The following is a 23,032-nucleotide window of genomic DNA, read 5'->3' on the forward strand; positions in this document are numbered from 1 at the left end:
TTNTTATATATATATATATATATATATATATATATATATTATGTATAGTATATGTTCTGATATTAGTCATATATGATTCTATGGTATCTGGAAAAAGAAAAGAAAAGACAACAGATTAAAATTTTAAGCCATCTGCCTTTTAACCAGGTCTTGGGTCCGAATATGATGAAATGGTTATGGCCTGTAGCAGTAAGCCATCTAAAAGATGGACTTGTGTTCCCTACTCCGCGTGATAATTCATAAGTTCTCTTCTGCCTATGCTGAAAATCGGTTTTGGTGGCACCACTGCTGCTCGAGTGGACAAAGAATGTGAAGCATGTTGATCCTATTCGCCTCTTAAGTCTTGGTATTAGAAGATTCTAGGACAAGAGCAACCGAGTGGAAGATGCTGGATATAATCACAGTTGCTACCTGTTGAAATCAGGTACAACAGAGTCAACTAACAATTGATCAACAAAAGCCCCTCACTGTTTTTTTGTTTGTTTTTGGTTTCTTTTGCCCCTTGGCAATTGAAACAGTAGGAGTGGAAATACAAATTGTAACTCAGATATTTTGCATCTGAGGGAAACTTCAAACCACATAATTAAACCCAGGACGAACTAGGCCATTTCATCAGAAGAAGATTCTAGCAGTCTTGTTTATATTGATGATAAAGAGCTTACAGTTTGTCATATTGATGCAAATGGCCAAGAAGGCATCATTCTTACTATTCTGGTGGCCAAGAATGCATTACTCTTACTATTCTGGCCCCCTGCTTTTGTCATCTTCATATCAAAATATAAGGATGTCTTTCAATCTCCACTTGCATAGTTGCATACTTGCATATGTATATGCAATCACCATGGCAATATCTACAGTGGGCTCATAGAAACAATGAAGTTACTTGCCAAAATGATTTCCGCAAAGAATAGAGGAATTAGGGATTTGGTGTTATGTCATTGTTGATGAAACCTAGAGAGCATTGCAGGCACCATGAATCATCATTAACAAGAACGCAGGAGTTGAATGATTTGAGGTGGTTGGCAACAAATATGTTGAGTGGCTAAGATGGAAACAAAATGTGATGAAAGATTCCATAGTACGTTGCAGGAATATCAAATTAAGTAGAATGATGCGGCACAACATATGGACAATTTCTCCCCCCAATAATGAAACCACAAAGTGATAAGACGAAGCTAGTTGTGATATACACGTGGATCACACTTTTGTATTCCTAATTCACCCTCTTTACTCCTACCAAAACCATGATCGAGGAAGAATCATGAATAAAGTGAAACTTGAAAATCAAATCCTTGATGAGTGTGTTGCACCTTTTACTCCCTCAAATCCTCTTTATGAACAATTTGACCATGCACAGTTCATTCCTCAAAGCTGGGATAGTGCTGATGACGTTACTGGTTTATCTTGGTCATGATTCATGAATCAAAGCCAGTTGGGTTCCTTGGAGCTAGGAGCAACTTTCCAAATTCTTTGTCCTTAGTCATGGTTTATATGAGTTGGGCAATATTGGTTTATACGAGTAAAGTAAAGAAGGCTTAGTCATGGTTTAAGGAGATAAGCACTACATCCATGAAGATCGATTGGTAGAGTAATAGAAAAATGAGTCTGATATGTGCTGATGGTAATAAAGCTCAAATTACATATATAGTGGACACTCTTGAGATGACATCTCCTTTTGTCTTCTGAGAATAAGAAAATGCTAGAGTTGCTAATCACATTTCACATGCATAAATACACAGACTGATTAAGTTGGCACAGCATATCCTTGACAGATACGAAGCAAAAAGACCAAGATACGTATATACTACTACAGACCTACAGTACTTCTCATGTTCTAGATTTGATCCAGATTCCAGAATTGCAGTTTGCAGAAGCTGGGTTGGGGAGTTGAGAATATAATACCCTATGGAATTATAAGATATTAGCGCTATATGAATCTTAGATCTTTTGCCTGCCTTGGATCACTACAACGTACACAGCAGTCTCACGCACCTAACAGCTAATGCAAATGTCGTAATGATGAGAAATGGACAAGAGCAATAAGAGACCATATTATATGATATTTGATTAATATACATTAGAAAACCAAACCAACGTTTAAGACTTTGAACAGTGGGGTCTAAATAATGCATGAGGAGCTGTTTGATATATAGCAGTATAGCACACAATAATTTTCAAGGATATTTGTCATGCAAATTGGAATTATATATCCTTTCAATGTGCTGATGTGGTGTACGTGATGATATATAACCATTGCAGCTACTACCTACTACTACCACTTGACAATTGCATGTTCGGATAGTACGAGAACATGCTAGCTAGTAGCTAGCTTGGTTGTTTTGTTGGGTTTGGTGTATATCCCTCCATACGATGGAGATATTTTGCATGGTATGAATTGTTGGTTTATTCATGATGGACCTCGTAGTCTTCCTAGAGAGTTACAGAAGGAGATGAATTGTTGGTTCGTGAATGATCATTAATAGGGTTAAGTAAGAGATTTATATCAATGGTATAAATAGATGAAGTTTGTGAGAAGACAAATATAGAACAAGAAAACAACAACACAACAACAAGAGAGAGAGAACTCCAAGGGTCTTCAAGATGTAGAAGATAAGGGGAGATAAGGGGAGTTGTGCTCAAGGGCGTGTATAACTTTTGGACGTGTATTCTTGAGAGTTGTGTTCAAGGGTGTGCATAGTTTTTGGGGTAGAGTGATCTTCTAAATTGAGTGAGGGTGTACAATGAGGTATCCTTTTGGATGTAAGGGCTCGGATCAGGTATAAACTTGATTGGTGTATCTTGTATTTGTGTTATTCTCTCATAATGAAGATAAAAGTTTTTCGAGGACGTAGGCAAAGAAATTGACTGAACCTCGTTAAATCTTGTTGTCTGCTTGGCTTAGTTGTTTATTTCTTCTTTCCATCTCTACTACTATTACTTGCATGACAGGATGATTAATTTCCTAACATGTTTGACCATCTATTCTAGCCAGTAGCGTAGCTAGAACAGAGTGTCAAACAATTGATCAAAATGAATCGAAATGACAGGTCAAGAGAATGCAGCTAATTAAGGGCTAACATATGGAAAAAAAAATAAAAATCGGAGCACTAGGTGTCCTATTGAGTCTCAGGATGGAATCGATCTAAACAAGCAGCTTCAGGCAAGAAGCCGATAGAGAAGGGGAGGTGGCCACCTAGCTAGAGAGAATGGATTGGAGAGCATTCTAAGGGTTTTAGTAACAAGTAACAACAAAGTTATTAGTGTAAACTACTATTAGATACAATGCTCATAAGGTAAACATGAAACCCTAGGATAGCCAAGTCCTTCTCACCTGAAAAATATATGTCCAAAACACGTTTGTCAACTTATATGTAACATATATGTGGAATTGAATTCGTGATTAAGAAGGAAAAATATCCAAATTGCATGAATGATTGTGATTCAAGGTTTCCTTCTCATTCATTTATTTTTGGGACAGACAGACAAGATGACCGAGATCTTATCTCTATGACTCTATATATCCATGACATATCATATCATGAGATCGATGAGATGCAAAAATTAGATGCCGAAAGCCTCTCATTTAAGTCACTCATGCATTCTTTTTGTTTAGGTAGATGAAAGATCATGTCACATTTCATCATTTTCATGTGTTAGTATATAAAACGTAAATGTCTTTATCGACTATACACATAGCTACCTTCTAGCTGCAACTTGACAATCAAGTAGCAGTTATATAATTCTACAAATTGCAACCTGGATTTCGTCTTCATCTCAATCACAGAGTTGAGAGAGAGAGAGAGAGAGAGAGAGAGAGAGAGAGAGAGAGAGAGAGAGAGAGAGTATGTATATAACATCAAATTTGTTGGGAGGGTTTGCTGATATATCCTTCAAGTTTTTTTGTCAAATCACATCCAAAAGCAACGTTACTCGATTGTACGAGAGAGGTTGTGATTAGGGCTACTATTACTATTACGATTTAGGTGTGAGCTTAGTTGATCTTTGGTAGAGCCGTAGAGCCAACTATCGATCAGCTCGACAATTCATACATTTGTAGTCATATCTCGATTCTTGACTTTGATTATAGACATAGATAATTTTAGTAAAATTAAGAGCCTCGGGAGATAGATATTACAGTAAATGATTGTAAACGATTGATCGTTTCTTTGCGATTTTTCATCGTTATTACTTTACGTTTTGCAGCCTCGTGGCTAATGTGCATGTTCAGTTCCAATTCAGAAATACAAACCTGAAAAATATAGAACAAGATGTGACTGAACAATTATACGATGGACTTGGACTACCAGTTTGTACTGGTTCATGTACCAGCTCCTTACAGTGTAACCCAATTCAAAACAATACTGTTAAACATGCATGATATCTTGGGAGATTATTGTCCAAAAAACTGAAAAAGATATCTCGGGAGATTATAATTGGGAGTATCTAATACTGTTCGAGGTGCAGTATAATCTCAAGTATAATATCTGAGACTAATATGTGTCGAGACTGATGTATGTAACTTGTTATTTAGCAAATAAACAGAGATAAACTATTCGATAATATTATCATGTTTACATGTAAGTGCATCAAGTAAGCTATATTCATACACCCGGCCCCCTTCCAAATTCCAATTTTTTTTTTTCCGCTTTAATTTCTATCTTTATTGTAAAATTTCCTCATTAATTTTTTCGGTTAGATAGAGTTTTTAATCAATATCCCACGATTTCCTTAAATGCATTTTAGGTTCACATACTAATATGTGTTGAGAGATTATGTCATAATGCTTCATCCTCCCTAGCTACCAAGAATATCTAATCATCGTAGGCCAGATTTGAACATGAGTATAGGAGTCCAACACCTAAGCTCTTAATTACCAACTCGACCATCTATGATGGTTTTGTAAAATTACTTATAATCTTTATAGACATTTCACATTTGTTTTCACGCTTAATTATATCAACACCGAAAGAATCAGTAAGTGATATGGTGCCTATTCGGCATTCATTTTCAAAATACCCTTTGTTCACTCATTTACAATACCTAAAATACTCTTTTTCTATTTTTTTCTTTATTCACCCTAATTCTTTTTTTCACCCTACATATATTTTTTTAAATTTCAGATTTGTTTTGTTCACCCTACATTCGATCTCTTCTCACCTCACCTATATATCTTTTAATTTTAAATTTACTTTATTCACCGATTTGCAATACACACAATATCAGCCTTTTCTAATAGTCATTGAACTCCAAAAACAAAATGAAATTAAAGAAAACCATAAGATTAATATCATGTGGGTAAGTGGAATCATAAACTGAACAATAGAAATCACATCAAAGTATAAATCCTAATTAAAGAACAATAAAAATCACATCAACCGATGATGATCTCTCTATTACAGGAAGAATTATAGAGGACTGCCAAAAGTATGTTGGTGCTTTTAATTTCTTTCACTTACAACATGTTTGTCGTGAAGCAAATAGTGTGGCAAATAGAACGCTTTGCTGGATTTTTTTAGTTTCGATGAGACACATGCTATTATTCAGAATGTTCTCTATGAGGATCTATGTAATATTTCGTATGTAGCTCGGGGTTCAGGTTTTATGTCCCCCCTCGATGCAAGCTTTTATTTCAATAGATGAAACCTCTAGGCTGAGCCTCTCAGCTAGGCTGGGTTCCAAACCATTTTTCAAAAAAAAAAAAAAAANAAAAAAGAAACAAAAAAACTCTACAAACTTAACAACTCATTGGTATCCGTCAATAACTCGATATCAGGATGCACAATGTTTGTAAAGTGTAAACTCTACTTGGAAAAAGATTTGACGCATGATAAAAAAAAAACAAATCGAATATATATAAGTGAGCGACTAAACATAGAAATTTACATACAAAATTGATATAAGAAATAATGAGTAAAGAGATAGACGAAGCATCAACAAAGAAAAAAAAAATCAAACAGTTCACTTCATCTTCAATTGAATGCTAGTGTCTTCTTCAGACTTCATAGAAAGATCGAATATGATAAATTATGAGTTAAGGTTTATGAAGTATGTGTTTATCTAAAAAAAAATTGTAATTTGTAACAACTTATTGTCTGTTGTTGTAATCTTACATTAGGGTATATTAGTCATTCAATAAATTAACAACGTGTGGAGTGAGCAAAATGGTTTGTGAGGTGACAATAGACGCACCCTTTGTAACTTACAAACTTAAGTAACTTTGAAGCATAGACTTACCATATTTAGTAACCAACGAGTAATATTTCATTGTTTATGATTTCCACGACATAACTACACTTTGAAGCAATTGATGTGTAGTATGTGAATTGCCTATGATCTCGGCCAAGACAATAACGATACATTTTTAATAATTCCGAATCTAAATATGTTATCCTAGATGATTAGATCATGAATTATCATGAACTACTGAATTTTTTGCTTTTTACACAATAGTGTCTTGATTTCGCATTCACTTGACGTGTTTCCTAGCTATGTCATACTACAAAATTTCAGATCGAAAGAATGCCAAATCTCTGCGTGAATTACACAAATGGCAAAACAATCAAAGTCACAATGAAAGAGTTACCATGTAAACACCTACACAAACAAACCCAAACGGGTAAAAATCTTACATTTATCGTTGAATTCTCTCTCCTTCACACAAAATGCGTCACTGCCACACAGACACATGCAGTCTCTCTCTCTCTCTCTCTCTCTCTCTCTCTCTCTCTCAGTCACAACACTATAAATACAAATATTTCTAAGGCAGTCAGTGCCTGCAAAGCACAATTAGACAGCAATCTTCTGTGTGTGTTTCCTTTTCCTTCAGTTTCTCGTTGCTTCGGATAAAGCCACTTCCTTGTTTATCTTTGTTTGTTATTCCCACATAGTTCTTGAATCCCAGAAAGCCACAAAAGTACTGTAGAATCCAAATCATCGAACAAAGAGAAAAGGTACAGTACTTTTCAGTCTTTCTGGGTCTTTATTACCACAGCGTTTATAAATTCTATGTCACACTCTGTTTGGCTTCCGAGAAAACCCAGGACTAGATAATGGATTTCGGAGCTTATTCCGGTTTCGAAATTTGGCTTGATTTTCGTGGAAGCCAAACAGAGTGTTGTTGCATGCAAGAACCTTTTGAACTCTCTCTCTTTCTCCTAGAATTTCTGCAAAACCCGTGTTTCAGTGTGTCTCTAAAACTATGAGAAACTCTCAAAGATGTTTGGTACTTTGGTTTTCTTTAATCTTTTGCATTTTTCAAATTTTGGGCTTTCTTTTTCATGTGATTTTAGCGTGAGTTGTAGGTGTCATATAAGCTTTATGTAAATAGCTGGCAATTTTGAATAGTTTTCTGTTTTTGCTACGATTTTGTTCCATAAACAAAGCAAAGTGTTAGAAGCCTAACTTGGTTTTCAAGTCTGATAATTGAGACCCTTTATATCTGAAGAAAGCTGTGATTGATTTGTGGGTGTGTTCTGATTTGAAGAAGGGTAAGTATTTGAGAGGAAGTTTTGAACAAGGAGATGAAGAACTCGGTGTCGGATCACAGCTTTTACATTGACAGTGAAGAAGAAGATGAGGAGGCAAAGGACAACAGAAGCATAGAAGATGGGAATGATTCTGATTCTTCGGGTTCGGAAGCCGATCACGGCCAGCAGCAGCAGCAGATTCAGCCCAGTTCTTACAACACCCAATGGCCTCAGAGTTACAGGTTCTCATCTCTCTCTCTCTCTGTCCTTTTGCTCTGTTTTGCTTTTTGAAATTTGTAGCCGGTTCTGTTAATTGTCCATGACTTTTTTTATTTTTTATTTATTTATTTATTTTTACCACTGGAGTGTTTTTCAGATAAGTTTTGTAGGGAAAAGATGCCAGCTTTCTATGTTAATTTCCTTTGTTTTGATTTGATGATAAAAAAGTCTTGCTAATAATACTAATGTAAACAAGTATTGCATAAAGGTATTAGAGCCAAAATGACAAATTTTGTTAAATTTTCAGTTGGCATCTCTAAGCTTTAGCCTTTAGGGAGCTACTTCAATGTTTGGCTGGATGGATCATCGAGGCTAGAAGTGAGAAGTTAGAAACTGTAGTTTTTCTTTTGAAAGGGAAAGGGAATTGGTGATACTTGGGTCTTTTCTTGATGGAAAACAGATCGAATGATAAGTACTTTTTCTTTAATCACTTTTTTATATAGGGAAAGTGAGATATGTGAGCCTTGATGCTTTTAGTACAATGATCGCCTACTGTTGGATGAATGTACTGAATGAGAATTTGTGTCTTCAGCTCCAAATACTTAATAGTTTCTTGATTACTGTTTCAGGCAATCCATTGACCTGTATAGTAGTGTGCCATCCCCTGGCATTGGGTTTCTAGGCACTCCTTCACTTACAAGATTAGGAAGTTCGTTTCTTTCCTCATCACTAACGAGAAGGCACACTCCCGAAACATTACCTTTTTTGGCAAAACCTGCGGTACCAACCCTTGCTGAGCAGCAACAGCAGCAGCAGCAGAGACGAAGTTCTCATTCTCTACTTCCACCAATTCCTTCAAGGAGGTCTTCAATAAGAAAAGATGATAAATCCAAGATTTCTCAAGACCATCATCCAATGTCTCGCCACAGCTCATTTGCACAAGCTGTGGTTAATGGTAATATGTCACATGTTATTAGTTAGTTATTCCTCACAGTCACTGCAATCATTTATTTGTTCAATTCCTTCACTTTCCTTCATTTAAGTCTAATTATTTCTTGACTAATCAATCAAATCTTTCTCTATTACGGAGAAGTAGTTTAAAGCGCTTTGGGGATTACTTCTTACAAAAGCACCAACAGTAAGCACAAACCCAAAACATTGACCTTGCAACTAGATACAGTAACAACTAGCAACCACAGGATAGCTTATATGACAGATTGCCAGGAACTCAATTGCTAGGACCACATAGCCAATTATCAATTATGTAATGTTAAATAAACTGAAGAGTGGTATTTAACTATTTATTACTTTGCTGCCATCACCCAGATTCACATTGCTCAAGATAGTCTGTCAAAAGCTTCCAAAAGTTCCAAAACCTTCAGTTTGATTTACTCACCAAAGTACCAAACTAAACTTCTGAGCTTGATCTAATGCTAGTGTCCATATACAAGACCTGCATGTAGATGCATCCTAGTTAGCTAATGCATACTCCAAGTTCCAACCTTAGTATGCTGTACAAAGTATAACCAGAAAACTTAATTCAAATCTGACAAACAGATTAGTTTACACCTTATATCGATGAATATTATATAATTTGTTTGCAGTGCAGAAAATAGCTCATTGATGTGTCCAGAGCCTAGTATGGTCTTCAATTATGGGCATTCAAACAAAGAAGCAAGCCTGTATTTATTATTCTGCATGAGTTTTGTGGTGGCTTAGAACATCATAGCACATGGTGCACATGACAAGATCTAACTTGGAACGAACTTGCATGGGTTCCAATAAACTTGTTTGTCCTGTGGCAAATAACTTGTTTAACCTTTACTCCTAAACAGTTACCCTCACTTGATCAGGATTCGCTCATATGTTCTATTGATTCAGGTATCAATGTTCTTTGTGGCGTGGGAATTCTATCGACACCATATGCAGTCAAAGAAGGAGGATGGATCGGGCTTTCCATTTTGTTTATTTTTGCAGTGCTGTCGTTCTACACTGGATTGCTTCTGCGTTACTGCTTGGATAGTCAACCTGGGCTTGAGACTTACCCAGATATTGGCCAAGCTGCATTTGGTACCCCAGGCCGAATCGCCATCTCGGTAAGCTGGCTTTTAGTATCCATAACTGCAAAAGTCTCTGATGTAGTTTATACAGCAATAATGTGCATTTACTGCACGTGTTACATTGTTAGAATGTTAATCTCAAGTTCCAAACAATACCAAATTAAGAAGGGTATTACAGATTCAGTGTTTAATCTAGTACTCTTTTTATGCCTGCAGATAATACTGTACGTGGAATTATATGTAAGTTCAGCTGGGTTGATTGAGTGAGTACTTTCCTTTTTGAGTTTTTCTTTCACAATCTACTCATTATTCCAAAACAAAGAAAGCACCGGGCGATGTGAAAATGTGTGATTACAGTGAAGCCAACCCTTGTTACGGCTGGTGCACATTTTCATCTGGTTGACTGAGTCTTATCCCCTTTAAAACTCCAGTCCACATTTTGGATCTGGTGCTTTTTGATGTTAGTGTTTTAACTAATCCATCTCAGAAATGAGTAAAGTCAAGGTGCCTATAGTGCTTCCATGTCTTGGTGCTTAGTTACCACAATTTCCAATTCGTCTATGCAAAACCAATCACCTATTCACCTCAGTCAATACTCAATCTACAAACTTTATGATTTTTAATACAAATCACCTTTTAAATGCCGAGTCTTGGTTCACTTTTAATGCACAGAAATCACCTATTATGAATTTTTATGTACTTGCAGGCTTGTTGCATAGAATATATAATCTTGGAAGGTGACAACCTGTCTTCGCTATTCCCAAATGCACACCTGAACTTGGGTGGATATGAGTTAAATGCTCACGTTTTGTTTGCGATTCTGACCACCCTTGCTGTTCTACCTACTGTTTGGCTTCGAGACCTCAGCGTTCTTAGTTATATCTCAGGTGAGTTTTAACTAAGCCAATTTCATGTTCAACTACTGCACTGAATCTTTTGAAAACTTCTGACATTATGCTTCTTCGGTTCCAGCTGGTGGAGTTATTGCGTCGATTATGGTAGTTCTTTGCTTGTTTTGGGTTGGTCTTGTAGATGGTGTCGGCTTTGAGAGCAAAGGGACTCCACTGAACCTTGCAACTCTTCCTGTTGCTATGGGTCTCTATGGTTACTGCTACTCAGGACATGCTGTATTCCCAAACATTTATACTTCACTGGAAAAACCAAACCAATACCCTTTAATTCTCTTAACATGGTAACAGAAAATTCACCTTTCACAAAATTTCCTATCCTTGCATCATTTTATATTAATTGATCTGTTATTTTCCATGTAGCTTTTGCATATGTACTATCATGTATGCTGGAGTTGCTGTCATGGGTTACACAATGTTTGGAGAAGCAACATTGTCACAGTTTACTCTAAACATGCCTCACGATTTGGTTGCCACAAAGATTGCTGTGTGGACTACGGTATTTGATAATAATTTTTTTTGATATTGATGTTTATCGTATGTGTTTCGAGAGGAAAAGTAGTGGTTGCTAACGTAAAATCTGTTTTTGCAGGTAGTCAACCCATTTACCAAATATCCTTTTTTGCAAGCTATGCAGATAATGTGTGTTAAGTGTTAACTGATGCACCAGCATGCACACACAGACACTCATATATGACACATTGACACTGCAGTTGATCGTTCAAGTGGACTGATATATCAGGAGAAAAAAACACGTTCTCCTGAAATGCATGACGAACTGAAATTGAAATACATCACAGACATGAATAAAAAAGGAAAATATAGAAAGAAAAAAAAACTCTTATTCTCCTTAATTAGAACCACATATGCATTAACTATGTCTCCCGTGGCAATGAGTCTGGAGGAGCTGGTACCGTCAGACAAGTCTCGCATGTACTCTATCTTTATTAGAACAGGGCTGGTGTTCTCTACCCTGGTTGTTGGTCTCTGCATACCTTTCTTTGGTAATCTCCCTTGAACATTCTTCATTGCCTTTGCTATTCCATTAGTACACAACAGCTTCAATAGTATCAACTTGTTGCAGGTCTCATGATGTCGTTGATCGGATCTTTATTCACAATGCTTGTAGTAAGTTGATTTCTGTTTGCAATCTAACCACTTTGTCTCTTCTAGTGGCAGCAACTCTTTTCACTAACCAAGTATATTTACTGCAGGCCTTGATACTTCCTTGTGCTTGTTATCTGACTATCCGTAAGGAACAAGTAACTCGTTTTCAGGTAAATGTGTTACTTGCAGACAAGAAACAGAAACACATGTGCTTTCATATGATCACAATCTTTTACCTCCGGTTGATTTTATAGTCTGCTTGCTTCACCGACATCTAAAAACTTCTGTTTTTCCCATTTGCAGATGATACTTTGTATTATAATTATTACAGTAGGGGTGGTAGCATCTGTCTTCGGAACATATTCAGCTGTATCTAAGATCGTGGAGAATTTGAGCAGCTGAAGTTTTTTGGAGACACTGTATTTCTGGAACAGTGAGGGACGCCATGATTCTGTATTCTAGTTTTGTGAGAGTATTATATAATCTCATGGTGTTCGTTTGCAATTTTGAGTTACATCTAAATAAGTTATCCCTCCACCCCCCACCCCCTATTTTCTGTAATACATTTCGATATTCACGATGAGTACCATCATACATCCCAGATCTCCAACACATCCCTCATTATTTAGAGATTTCAAAGAACACGTCCATAAATTCAGTTGCAAAATTCATTAGCTCCTCAGCTGACTGTGCATATGGCTCATATTTAGACTTTGGATTTCCCATGTCTGCAAAACAATGTACTACCAAACTATAGGTATTTGAGCAAATCAGGATGATCTAGAGGAGGCTTGAAATAGTACATATACTAAAGGCAAACATTAACACCTACACTAATCACTCCTACTGTCCTACAGTTACAATTCAATCAATCAATCACCAATTAATCATGATTCAATGCATTTAAAGATGATTACATAAAACTTGTAGAGACTAGAGACTTATCTTCAGCTCTGTTTTGCTCTGTTGACACTTGACACAGTCTTTCCCTCTCTTCATTCTCTCATCTTTTCAAAAGGTTAACCTTGATGGCATCAAGTATCAACTTCATATGGAACCATCTCTTTCCCGCCACCCTCCACCACCATTTGGAGCAGAATCTTCTCTCTCTGCGTTTCCTATTTCCTCAGTTTCTCGTTGTTTGCTTTTCCCAGAGTCCTTGGAATCTCCATAAAGCCAAAAGTGCAGAAGAATCAAAATCATTAAACAGAGAGAAAAAAGGTTCACTACTTTTTCATTCTTGGGTTCTCATTCTCTCTCTTTCTGATTCTTTCTTACGTTCAGCTCAATTCTTTGAATCTCTGTGACATCACATACTGGTTGGTTTCCGAGAAAACCAAACAGAGTGTGACAGAGAATGTATTCCGGAGTTTATTCAGGTTTCAAAATCTGGCTTGATTTTCGCGGAACCCAAGCATAGTGTTATTACATGCATGGACCTTTTGAAACCTTCAAACTTTCTCCGCTAGTAATTCTGCTAAACCCATGTTTCAGTGACTGTTTGGTCTTATCTTTCATGGTATGCATTTTTCACGTATTTGGTCTGTTTTTTATTCTTTTCTTTGTGTGATTTTAGTCTGAGCTGTTAGTACCATATAAGCTTATATATAATTAGTTGGCAATTTATATATTTTTTCTGTTTTTGCTACAATTTTGGGACATGTTTCTTCCATATACGAAACAATGTGTTGTGTTTATAAGCTAACTTTGTTTTCAAGTCTGATAATTGACCCTTTATATCTGAAGGAAGATGTGTATAAATCTTAAGAAAGCTGTGATTCGTTTCTACGTGTGTTTTGCATTAGGATAAGTATTTTAGAGGAAGATTTGAATAAGGAGATGAAGAACTCGGTGTCAGATCACTGCTTTTACATTGACAGTGAAGGAGATGATGATGAGGAGAAGGAAAACAGAAGCGTAGAAGATGGGAATGAGTCTGATTTCTCGGGTTGGGAAGCCGAGCAGCGCCAGGAGCAGCAGTTTCAGCCAAGTTCTTACAATACACAATGGCCTCAGAGTTACAGGTTCTCAATCTCTCTCTCTGTTGTTTTGTGTGTTTAGCTCTCTGAAACCTTTTTGCTGATTCTCTATTTATCCATGACTTTTCAGTATTACCCTGCATTTTACCATATTGGAATATTGTCAGATAAGTTTTGTAGGGAAAAGATGCCAACTTTCTATGGTATTTTTGTTTCTTTGAATATGATGATGATGATGAAAATCTTACCAAATTATAGTAATCACTATATTGCATAAGGGTATTAGTGCCAAAATGACAAATTTTGCTAAAATTTCAGTTGGCATCACTAAGCTTTGTGGAGCTACTTCATTGATTGGCTGGCTTTGACATATTTGATGATGTTGATAATTGAGGCTAGAAGTAAAAACAGAAACTGTAGTTTTGTACTAGGGGAGGGAAAAGTTTTCTTGATGAAAAAGGGAGCAACTGACAAGCACTTTTTCTTTGGTAAATTCTTTTATATAGGGAAAGCGAGATCTGTGACTTGTTGCTTTAGTACATTGATCAATTGCTATTGGATATCCTGAATGAGAATCTGTTCTTTCAGCTCAAAATGCTTACAGTTTCTTGATCAATGTTTCAGGCAATCTATTGACATGTATAGTAGTGTACCATCCCCTAGCATTGGGATTCTAGGCACTCCACTATCAAAATTAGGAGACTCATTTCTTTCCTCATCGTATCTCTCCTCATCACTAACGAGAAGGCAGACTCCTGAGACATTACCATTTTTGGCAAAACCTCCGGTACCTACTCTTGGTGAGCAACAACATGAGAGACCAAGTTCTCAATCTGTACACTCACAAATTCCTTCAAGGAGGTCTTCAATAAGAAAAGATGATAGACCGAGGATTGACCATCATCCAATGTCTAGCCAGAGCTCATTCGCACAAGCTGTGCTTAATGGTAAGTATGGAGCATGTATTAGTTATTCCTCACATTTACTGCAACAATTCATTTGTTCACAAAACTTCTTCACTCTCCTTCATGCACATCTAACAGTTTCTTGGTAGTCAATCAAATCTTTTTCTATTATGTAGATAAAGTTTAAAATTCTTTCTGGGAATCTAGATTACTTCTTACATAATCATACACATTACAGTAACACACAAACCCAAAACATGGACCTTGCAACTATATACAGCAACACTAAGAACTAGCAACCACTGGATAGCAACAAAACTTTCTGTATACTTTACTCACCAAACTGAATTATTTGAGCTTGATCTGATGCTAGTGTCCATATACAAGACCTGCAGGTTGATGCATCCCAATTAGCTCATGCATGCATACTCCAAGCTCACACATTAGTATGTTGTATAAAATATAACCACAAAACTTATTCAAATCTGGAAAACAGATTACTTTACACTTCATACAGATGAATATTGTAATTTTTGTGTAGTGCAGAAATAGCTCATTGCTTTGTCCATATCCTTTATTATTTAGTTTGAGTTTTGTGGTGGCTTAAATCGTAGCACAAGGTGCACATGGAAAGATTTAACTTGGAGCCAACTTGCATGGGTGCCAATTAACTTGTCTGTCCTTTGCCAAATAGCTGTTTAAACTTTACGACTTAAAAGTTACCCTCATTTGATCAGGATTCGCTCATAGATTCTATTGATTCAGGTATCAATGTTCTTTGTGGCGTGGGAATTCTATCGACACCATATGCAGTCAAAGAAGGAGGATGGATTGGGCTCTCCATTTTGTTTATTTTTGCAGTGCTGTCGTTCTACACTGGATTGCTTCTGCGTTACTGCTTGGATAGTCAACCTGAGCTTGAGACTTACCCGGATATTGGCCAGGCTGCATTTGGTACCCCAGGTCGTATTGCCATATCGGTAAGCTTGCTTATAGTATGCATTACTGCACAAGTCTTTTGTAGCTTGCAGATCAATGTGCATTTACTGGATGTGTTACTTTCTCAGACTGTACATCTGAAGTTCCAAACTTTATATATTTAACCAAATACAGTTTAATATTTCACTTATTTCATTGTCTAATTTAAGTTCTCTTTTTATGCCTGCAGATAGTACTGTATGTGGAATTATATGTAAGTAGAGCTGGCTTGACTGAGTGAGTATGGTTATTCTGTCTTGGTGCTTAGTTACCGCAGTTTCCAATTTGTCTGTAGAAAGAATCCCCTATTCACCTCATTCGATTCTCAATTTACAAATTTTATGATTTTGAATACAAATCATCTTTTAAACACAGAGTCTGTGTTCACCTTTAGTTCACATAGGTCACCTGTTATGAATTTTTATGTACTTACAGGTTTCTTGCATAGACTATATAATTATGGAGGGTGACAACTTGTCCTCACTATTCCCAAATACACACCTGAACTTGGGTGGATTTGAGTTAAATGCACACGTTCTGTTTGCGATTTTCACCACCCTTGCTGTTCTACCTACTGTTTGGCTTCGAGACCTCAGTGTGCTCAGCTATATTTCAGGTGAGTTTTAACTTTTAACTAAACCAATTTGATGACTGATTATTTTGAAAAGTGACATTATGCTTCTTTTGGTTCTAGCTGGCGGAGTTATTGCGACCATCTTGGTACTGCTTTGCTTGTTTTGGGTTGGTCTAGTAGATGATGTCGGCTTTGAGAGCAAAGGGACTCCACTGAACCTTGCGACTCTCCCCGTTGCTATGGGTCTCTATGGTTTCTGCTACTCAGGACACGCTGTATTCCCAAACATTTATAGTTCATTGGACAAACCAAACCAATACCCTGCAATTCTCTTAACATGGTAACCTAGCTAGCATATTCACATTTGGCAATATTTCTTATTCTTGCATCATTTTCATTTAATTTATCTATTATTCTCCATGTAGCTTTTGCATATGTACTTTCATGTATGCTGGAGTTGCTGTCATGGGTTACACAATGTTTGGAGAAGCAACATTGTCACAGTTTACTCTAAACATGCCTCACGATTTGGTTGCCTCAAAGATTGCTGTGTGGAGTACGGTATATGCTAATACACAATGTTGCTGTGGATGTTCTTTCTATGTGTTTTTAGAGGAAAAGTACTAGTTGCTAACATAAAATCTGTTCTTGCTGTGCTTTTGCAGGTAGTTAACCCATTTACCAAATATCCTTTTTTGCAAGTTATGCAGATAATGTATGTTACATGATGCACACGCATGAACACACACAAGCACAAGCATATACAATGCTGCAGTTACTATTCAACTGGAGTGAAATATGGATATGAAAAATAAAAACAACATCAGCTTCATGCAAATGAACTGAAATTGTAAAACATCAGACAGACACATAAAAATGGAAAAGGTAGCAAAAATATATATACGTCTCTCCTTAATTAGAAATCACATATGCATTATCTCTAAATCCTGTGGCAATGAGTCTGGAGGAGCTGATACCGGCAGAGAAGTCTCGCATGTACTCTTTCTTCATTAGAACAGGCCTGGTGTTCTCTACTCTGGTCATAGGTCTTTGCATACCTTTCTTTGGTAAATCTCCCTTGAACATTCTTCATCGGCTTAGCTGGTCCATTAGTACGAGACTTTTACATGCACCTTCAATTGTTTCAACTTGTTGCAGGTCTCTTGTTGTCGTTGATCGGATCTTTATTCACAATGCTTGTAGTAAGTTGAAATCTGTTTACAATCTGACCGCTTTGTCTCTCTTCTAGTGGCAGCAACTCTTTTTACTGACCAGATATTCTTACTGCAGACCTTGATACTTCCTTGTGCTTGTTATCTGACTATCCGCAAGGGACAAGTTACTCGTTTTCAGGTAAATGTGTTACTTGCACTTTGCAGACAAGAAACACAAACCTGTGCTTCATATGATCACATCTCTTACCTCCTGTTGATTCTAGCTCAACTGGTTTTTTAACAAGCTCCTGTTTTTCCCTTTTGCAGATGATACTTTGTATTATAATTATGACAGTAGGTGTGGTAGCATCTGTAATCGGAACATATTCAGCTGTATCTAAAATCGTGGAGAATTTGAGCAGCTGAAATTTTTGGGGACATTACTTTGGTGGATCGGTGAGAGACACCATGATTCTGTATTCTAGATTCGTAAGAGCTATTATTATACAATCTCATGGTGCTCAGTTGCAATGTTGAGTTACATCTAACTGTCTAAGTTATGTATCCCCCATCCCCATTGAAATTGTTTCCATTATATGCAGTAATACATTTTGATACAAGTTAGTATGATCATCATTTTCTCTAGTGGTATATATGAAACAATATTACAATTCATCCATGATCCCTCATAAGTTGGACCAAGATAAGGACAAAAAATTTTAGGAAGAGGGGACTAAGGGAGCACGAGGTTAATCCTCATTATGTTTAGTACGGTTTTTTAGACTCCTACAATAAAATCTAATTTCCCGATCATTTCAAAACAAAAATAATTTAAACTCGTCATCGATGATGATTAATTACTTAAAACGCTAGCTACTTCACCATCAATTTTCACCACCATTTGAGCTAAGCCAATCTCAATCTCATTACCTAAATCCAGACCAAAAAACATTCTCATTACCTAGATATCATAGATATTTTTCAATAGAAAAAAAAAAAAAAAATCTTGGAGATTCTTTTTGCACATAACGGAAGGAAAGAAAACGCCGTTTACTCTAACGACGGACATAGAAAAAAGGCGCGATAACCAACCTCTCCGACGTGGCAGATGCGCGCGCCAACGCCAAGTCATCAAATTTGACCGCACCGCCTTTCATCCGACGTTCCGTCCGTTAAAGTTAGTTAGGTCACGTGGGCCCCACCACGTCGCCGTCACCATCCAAAATCCTCGACCTTTCCTTGGCATCAAAACAACTTAAACCCCGGAAAAAAAAAAATCTCTCCCTGTTTTTCTCCGGTCAGACATGTCCGTGGCACAGACGTACCCTACTCTCCGGTACCTGAGAACCGCACGTGACCCGTCACGTGACTCCCCAACCCCTCCTTCTTCTTCTTCCCTTAAAGTTTCGATATTTGGATTCACGGCGCGAAACTTGGCGGTCACTTCGCGTAATTCCGATGAAATCTGGGCGCCGATAAGGGCGTTGAGCCCGGAAGGGTCGCTGCGGGAGCTCGATGACTCGCCGGTGTCTGTTGACCTCGTGCCGATTTGCAGCGAGGCCCAGTTCGACCGGGTCGTCGCCCAGGCCCAGCAGCTCCGGCAACCGTTCGTCGTCGTTTGGTGCGTTTCTGGGTCTTATTGGGTTTTTGAATTTCTGTTTTGGGTTTTGGAATTTGTGTTTGGAATGTAGGGTTTAATGGGTTGTGATTCATTTTATAGTTGGTTTGATTTGTTTGTGTTGTTTAAATGGGTTTTGTGGATGTGTAGGATAGCAAGCTGGTGCAGGAAATGCATATATTTGAAGCCGAAATTGGAGAAATTGGCAGCCGAGTACTATCCAAGGTAGTTTTACACTTGAGACTTACTGACCTTCTAGTAATGTTATGGAAAATGCCACATTGGAACTTAAGAAGATTTATGTTTTGCTGTATTGAACCTGTTCTGATTTGTGAGTTCTGTATATGGATTTTGCGTCACCTTAAACTACATTGTTATTTATTTTGTCGAAACACTGATGAGCCATTCTCGGAGAGCTTAGGATATAGCTTGAAAGTCTTAAACATGATTTGCCCTGATGATATCTAGCCTTGTTGTTTCTGGAAAGAACGGAACCGTCATTCTTGGTTCTCTCTTTGTGATGATCTCCCGGTCTGGTTTCCATGTACAGTCTACAAAAATGCTTTGGAATTTTCACTGTATTTGGTGCAGCTAGAAATTTCTATTCAATACCAGAAGTCTTTCCTTTCTATACGTTTGTTCGTTGAGTCCCCATTCCTCTTCCTTAATTTGCATAGTTTTGCGCATGTGTGTGTTAGTTCTTTACTCATTTCTACAGGTATTAATGTATGTATGCACTTGATAATTCTAGAGTACGGTGTTGTTCTTGCTGGCTTGCAACCAAATCTATTTTTATTTTTTTTAACTTTAAATTTCTGTAGATTGCTGTTCTACAGTGTTGATGTCAATTCAGTTCCATACAAGCTTGTTGCTTGCGCTGAAGTCACTGTAAGTTTTCGTCACACTTGTTTACTTGTGTTTGTACTTCTTGTCCAGTCCCTTACTATATACGAGATATCAATGATTGGAGATAACAAATGTGTTTTCTGATGTAACCATACTCTTAAACAATTATTCGGAGAAATAATAACAGGCTTGATAGAATATTCTAAATGGAGTTTGTACTGTGGTTCCTACCTATGCAAGATATTACTTATGTTTTAAAGGATGCTAGTAGCAACTAATTTACTTTGTGAGGTTGGAGTATTTATAAGTTCTTGCCTCTGAATTGATTTATGCATTGAACTGATGTTAGGTCTATAAACTATTTTGAAAAGCTACATGAGTTCTAAATGCTATGTCAACTTAACAAGATTAAGTCACATGCATCTTTTGCTCTCCATTTTGAAACCATCTATTTTCAAGCTTCAATGCATGATGGGGTTCTGAATTCTGTATATCTGCGATAATAATACTATTGGCAGTTATTTAAACTTTGTCAATCCCACATTACTCTGCCTTGCTTCTACCATATGAATGAGCAGAATGTTGACTAACCGTTGTGTCCATTCTTTGCATCTTTACATTGTGGACTTTCATATCTCTGTAGAAGATGCCTACTATACAGGTAAATTCCAAACAGATAAATTATCCTCCTGGAACTAGGGATGTTTCTTCTTCCTTCCCAATTTCCTTTTTCCCCATTAATGAGGATTATTATGTTGCAGCTTTGGAAAGATGGCAAGAAACAAGCTGAGGTGATTGGTGGTCATGGCAAAGCATTCTTAGTGATTAATGAAGTTCGCGCAATGATTGAAACTGACGATAGCACATAAGGTTTAGTATCACAGGCAATCTCAATACACATTTATATCCACACATATTAAATTTGTAAAGTTTTCCATAAATGTATCGGTTTAGAGAAGAGAATCAATTAAAATGGTTATTTTGTTTTGGCAAGTTCTTGCTTTCTGTAGTCTGCTATAAGAAGTCTCCTTGGCTTAGCTAAGATATGAAATCCCTATTGGCTGCATAACCATGACTTTTATCTTATTATGTGTTTGTGCCTTTCTCCGCAAGTATAATGTTGATGTTTGTGTTAAATTCGAATGGGTGATATTTATGCCTGAAACTCCGAAAGACTGGCAAACGCAGTTTATGGCTTTGAGAGGTCAAGACAAATTACAGAAATGAGAGTAGAAAGCCTTCCTTTTCTGGTCAAACATGTGCAGAATGCTCCCGTTACTGCATCGATTATACCCTTAAATTTTGAAGTCTCAAGGCTTTTCATACCATAACAACAGCAATGTATGTTAAAGCATTGACCGTGAATGATAAACATGTTTGGTAGCTTCCTTATACTATTGTTTCCCATTGGATTGAATGACATGAGACGATGATTAGTGTGATCAATTCTTCCATTTCCTAGACATTCATTCATTTTTTTGCCTTGCAAATTTGCTATCATATGATCATAATGAAGTTGGAATATGGTCATATATAATAAAGCGGAATTGGACCGATTCACATCGGCTTCTCATTCTCAGTTCAAAACTAGACTATTTGAACCTCCTATCCAATTCTACTAATATATACCTACCCTTAAACACAAAATTTTCAAACACAATATTCCTCCTAGTCTCACTAGTTTGTGATGCTATGCCTGCCAATAATGAAATTGAATTGTGAATTGCTTTTATAGTAGACTAGGCAAAAACCCGGCCGCGCCTTACTGCGGCCTTTTTTTCTCAAATTCAATAATTCTCACATGTGTCTAGAGAAATTCATAACTAAAATACAATATAGCAAATTAAAGTACCAAAAATTGCTAATCACCTATAAAAACCTCAACGGAAACTTTGATTCAAAACTCTTCCGTTTCAAACTTTTTTTGGAACGTAAATAGGAGATATCTATCGGGTAGGTAATTTTCACATATTGAAGACTCTTTCCATTAGTTCCTATATCTCTATCTCTACTATTAGAAAGATAGGTGTGTCTTTGGTGAAACTTTTTTTTAAATTCCTAAAAAACCAAGGTTGTAGAAAATTCTCAAAGAATAACAATAGTAGTTTCATGGGCTTGACCGTAAAATAACACTGAAATATAAAGGAGAGAAAAAAAGACGTGGTAGTTTTCCACTTTTGGTGGAGCAGTTATCTAAAAAAAAATAGAAGTAAACAAATTCATAAGCTTATGTTAGGTGGAGCAGTTCATATATACTTTTTCTATTATTTTGATCCCTAAGAGGTTAGTATTTAAAAAGTTGATCACCATAGTTACATCTATACAAAATGAAAAACCAATACAAACCTTATTATTGCAAACCTTAATGCTACCATCTTTTTCCTAATTACCCTGACCCAAAAGTTTGGTTGTTTTAGATGTAATCACATAACAAATGATGGTTAGCAGAATTTAGATCAATACATACACGGTAGTCATTGAGATAGAGCAAATTTTATTTTTTTTTCTAGAAAGAAAGAAAATGATGGTATTGTTGTAAATAAATTGTAAGTGAGGGCAAAACTGTCTATTTACGCATTGAATGAACAGTGCTACAACGATTTTGCTATAATATAAAACTAGGTAGTAAGCCCGCGCGCTGCTGCGGGGTGACAGCTAGGTGATTTGTGTGTGGAAAAGTGGAGTAAACCATTCAAAACTTTAGGTAATGGATGTAATCCAAAAAAAAGATTTATCAGTCCATTTTTGTACAATCGAGATGTCTGAAAGTAAAATTGAATTTACATACAAAACGGTGAACAGTTGTACCCATTAAACATGTTTACCGAAAACCATTTCTTTGTAGCGATTACAACACCTTTGATTTGGCAGCTGATATACATCTCACAGCAAAAAACAACTATTTTGCACCAAAAGTCATTTCCCTGTAACGATTATGAAGCCGTACATTTTGGTTGTTGATATACACATACACACCAAAAACTATTTTACTATACAGATTACATTAGCTCCAGTTCCTAGCTAACATGTCATTTGAAGAAAAGAGGGCATTCTTCACACACCATTATTCTTGCAAAAGTTGACCGCCAAAAGCATAGTTAGACTATTACAATGGAGCCATCTTGTCCAACTTATTCTAGTTTCCCTTTGTCTTTGCTACTGCATCCTGCCTCTCTGTCGGGTATGATGTTAAGTCATTAGATATTTCAGTACACACA

The 23,032-nt window shown here is 36.7% G+C and overlaps 4 protein-coding genes across 4 annotated transcripts in view; all 4 read left to right on the forward strand.

Annotated features, from left to right (window-relative positions):
• The window catches only part of LOC101313451 (probable S-acyltransferase At5g04270-like), a 4,681-nt gene extending 3,934 nt beyond the window's left edge, over nucleotides 1-747 (forward strand). Inside the window, exon 7 of the mRNA XM_004307315.1 lies at nucleotides 148-747. Within this exon, the coding sequence (XP_004307363.1) occupies nucleotides 148-243 (96 nt within the window). The 3' untranslated portion in view covers nucleotides 244-747. The remainder of the gene's footprint in view (nucleotides 1-147) is intronic.
• Nucleotides 748-6,771: 6,024 nt separating this feature from the next.
• LOC101313739 (vacuolar amino acid transporter 1-like) lies at nucleotides 6,772-12,365 on the forward strand. The gene is made up of 13 exons (XM_004307316.1): nucleotides 6,772-6,950; nucleotides 7,484-7,708; nucleotides 8,315-8,640; nucleotides 9,567-9,781; nucleotides 9,962-9,985; nucleotides 10,452-10,632; nucleotides 10,718-10,937; nucleotides 11,017-11,152; nucleotides 11,246-11,265; nucleotides 11,518-11,657; nucleotides 11,738-11,781; nucleotides 11,868-11,930; nucleotides 12,064-12,365. The coding sequence occupies exons 2-13, from the start codon at nucleotides 7,521-7,523 to the stop codon at nucleotides 12,160-12,162; spliced, it is 1,656 nt and encodes a 551-aa protein (XP_004307364.1). The 5' UTR covers nucleotides 6,772-6,950; nucleotides 7,484-7,520; the 3' UTR covers nucleotides 12,163-12,365.
• Nucleotides 12,366-13,324: 959 nt separating this feature from the next.
• LOC101314024 (vacuolar amino acid transporter 1-like) lies at nucleotides 13,325-17,929 on the forward strand. The gene is made up of 12 exons (XM_004307317.1): nucleotides 13,325-13,784; nucleotides 14,364-14,686; nucleotides 15,410-15,624; nucleotides 15,813-15,836; nucleotides 16,058-16,238; nucleotides 16,317-16,536; nucleotides 16,622-16,757; nucleotides 16,862-16,881; nucleotides 17,124-17,263; nucleotides 17,355-17,398; nucleotides 17,487-17,549; nucleotides 17,678-17,929. Exons 1-12 carry the CDS (start codon nucleotides 13,600-13,602, stop codon nucleotides 17,774-17,776), a joined length of 1,650 nt encoding a protein of 549 aa, XP_004307365.1. The 5' UTR covers nucleotides 13,325-13,599; the 3' UTR covers nucleotides 17,777-17,929.
• A 713-nt stretch (nucleotides 17,930-18,642) lies between these two features.
• On the forward strand, nucleotides 18,643-20,720 carry LOC101314315 (thioredoxin-like 3-2, chloroplastic-like). The gene is made up of 5 exons (XM_004307318.1): nucleotides 18,643-18,971; nucleotides 19,119-19,193; nucleotides 19,790-19,856; nucleotides 20,458-20,475; nucleotides 20,576-20,720. The coding sequence occupies exons 1-5, from the start codon at nucleotides 18,655-18,657 to the stop codon at nucleotides 20,681-20,683; spliced, it is 585 nt and encodes a 194-aa protein (XP_004307366.1). The 5' UTR covers nucleotides 18,643-18,654; the 3' UTR covers nucleotides 20,684-20,720.
• The last annotated feature ends 2,312 nt before the right edge of the window (nucleotides 20,721-23,032 follow it).

This window comes from Fragaria vesca, linkage group LG7 (assembly GCF_000184155.1).
Source record: "Fragaria vesca subsp. vesca linkage group LG7, FraVesHawaii_1.0, whole genome shotgun sequence".
In the NCBI taxonomy this organism is placed as follows: domain Eukaryota; kingdom Viridiplantae; phylum Streptophyta; class Magnoliopsida; order Rosales; family Rosaceae; genus Fragaria; species Fragaria vesca.